At 37.9% G+C, this 2385-nt stretch overlaps 1 protein-coding gene across 2 annotated transcripts in view; it reads right to left on the bottom strand.

Moving 5' to 3' along the window:
* The window catches only part of Hexo1 (beta-hexosaminidase 1), a 4464-nt gene that overhangs the window by 800 nt on the left and 1279 nt on the right, over positions 1–2385 (bottom strand). The window contains exons 2-4 of one of the 2 annotated variants that reach the window (XM_017901362.1): positions 1489–1897; positions 604–1050; positions 1–468 (exon numbers count right to left, since the gene is read on the bottom strand). The exon at positions 1–468 is cut by the window's left edge and continues 32 nt beyond it. In XM_017901362.1, the coding sequence (XP_017756851.1) occupies positions 1–468; positions 604–1050; positions 1489–1897 (1324 nt within the window). The remainder of the gene's footprint in view (positions 469–603; positions 1051–1488; positions 1898–2385) is intronic. The other variant, XM_017901363.1, reaches the window with a different exon arrangement.

The raw sequence follows: 2385 nt of genomic DNA, 5'->3' as shown, positions 1-2385 counted from the left end.
AAAATTATTTCGCAACAATCTATCAACAGTAGGATCATCTTTGGTTGTCCAGATTTGAATTATATATTTTAAAGGATCCAAATATTTAATATTTTCTTCGTTGGTTAAACCACTAGTCCACAAAATCACGGGTATTTCCTCTCCGTCATTAGCGATTTTCAATTTCTCTATTGCTTTTGTTTGAAAATAATCCCAAAGCTTATAGAAACTAGATTCTGACAAATTCCAACCTTTAACAGTTTGTATCCAGCTCGCAATAGCAACCGAAGTGTTCCAACAATTTATATTCACTTCATCGCCACCCATGTGAAACAGGTCTGGTTGAAAATCTTTCATCATATCTTTATATATTCCTTCAAGAATTTCATATACTTTTTCATTTGTTGGATTCAACTGACCACAAGGTGGTTCAACGCAATAATTTTTCCAGGGTTCCGCTTTGAAACATACGACTGTATTGTCTCCCGTCTGAAAACGGTAAACATGTCAAAGTTTAACTTTCTTCCTGCTTCTTATCCCTCTTGCTTCCCCTTTTCCATTCGTCAATGTTTCGCTTTTGCATAAATAAATAGAGTAAAAGAAAATAAAGAAAAAACCAATTACCCATTGCCATCCTTCTCCTACGTGAGCAGGGGCATCAAACTCTGGTAGTACTCTAATGCCATGAATAAGTCCATATTCAACGATATCTTTCACATCTTTTTGAGTGTAAACCTTGTCAGCCCCGTAAGAACCGAATTTCGAAAATTTCGGCCACGTTTTGCTAACATAGGGAAAACTGTGCGAGTCAATAATGTGCCAATGCAAAGTATTTAATTTCGACATGGCCATACCATCGATTGTTCGCAATATCGTTGCCTTACGGATAAAATTCCGGCTCGTATCCAATAATAGTCCACGGTAAGGGTACACGGGCCCATCGATAATCGAAATTTCGTTCGGAATCTGAATCTCATTCCGTAAATCATCAAAAACAATCATTTGACTCAATGTTTCTAAAGCATGTCGTGCACCGAAATATGATTTCGCCGCAATAGTCACTTCCAATAGCTAGATATCATAAAAATAAAAAGAGGAACATAAAAACGAAAAAAGAAGTCGTTTCAACCAATCTGCTTCTTATTAAAAATCGCTAGTCACGCTTACGATACATTTGTTTTCCCCTTTCCCTTATTAAAAACTAAATGTTAATGATTCAAGTTCATTGAGGAACAAAATTTAGAACCGGTCCCGAAATGTCAAACAACCTTCGCGTGAAACCTTAAATGGCAGAAAAATAACAGTCTCCATGCGACCTTTCCTTCTCTTTCTATTTTATCCCACCTTTTACTACTTTCTCATGTGCAATAACTTTTATTTTCCTACTTCCTCTCCTTTTTTCCTTCCTCCTTTTCTCTCCAGTAAATGATAGTTGTTAACGATAAATGTACATGAGATAATATCGAAAGAAGAAAAGTACGAAAAATGTAAAAGGATTAGCAGGCTCACCGATTTATCCAGCTGTGTTACAGTTAAACTGTAACTTTCATCTGTGTCCAAAGTTAATTTAATGTTGTTAGTATCGTCATAACCGATGCACCGAATACGCATTTCTAAGCCACCAGTGTTTACTAATTTGCCGTTAAAATTCATCACACTGTTTCTCAAACAGGCTATATTTTTTTCAAGGAGATATTCAATTTGTGTCCCAGTTTGTATGTTAGCTAATGAAATTTTGTCAGGATCAACCTGGACCATGGTTCTGCTCAACGAAAAGTGACCAGTTGGTTTTGGCCACAACGAACTGGATGCGCCACAAAATAATTCGCATACTTCCAACGAAGTAGGTGCTGTTACTTCCTCTGTGATATATTCCTTCTTACAAAGGCCACCCTCGCACTTATAATGCCATGGTGAACTGTGTGCAAAATTATATGATTTTTCTCTCTTTTTTTCAGGCAAGAAACAAACTTATATGTTTGTTTCTTACCTCAAAATGCATAAATAATTCAAAAACACTTTTACTATTGTCTGCAAGATTGTTCTCCGCGATCAGTAGGATGTGGCCGTAAAAAAGCTCTGACTTTGAAAAAAAAAAAAAAAAAAAAATAATAGGTCAAGGACAATTTTACCTTCTATTCTTTTTACCGTATCTCAACTGATCCGAAGGTATCTCGCTTTCTGCCATGCAGACTGCTTCCCCCCTCCCCCACCCTCTTCGCCGCTCTCACACTCTCTCACTCTCTCCTGCCCCCTCCACCATCCCTCGCACTCACTCACTCTCTCACTCACTCACTCACTCAGTCACTCAGTCTCTCAGTCTCTCAGTCTCTCAGTCACTCTCACACTCACTCACTTTCTCTCTCTCTCTCTCTCTCTCTCTCTCTCTCTCTCTCTCTCTCTCTC

Source organism: Eufriesea mexicana, unplaced genomic scaffold (genome assembly GCF_001483705.2).
Source record: "Eufriesea mexicana isolate 0111107269 unplaced genomic scaffold, ASM148370v2 scaffold1523, whole genome shotgun sequence".
Classification (NCBI taxonomy): domain Eukaryota; kingdom Metazoa; phylum Arthropoda; class Insecta; order Hymenoptera; family Apidae; genus Eufriesea; species Eufriesea mexicana.
Note: the sequence above shows the minus strand (reverse complement) of the source record. Positions and strands in the feature narration are given on the sequence as shown.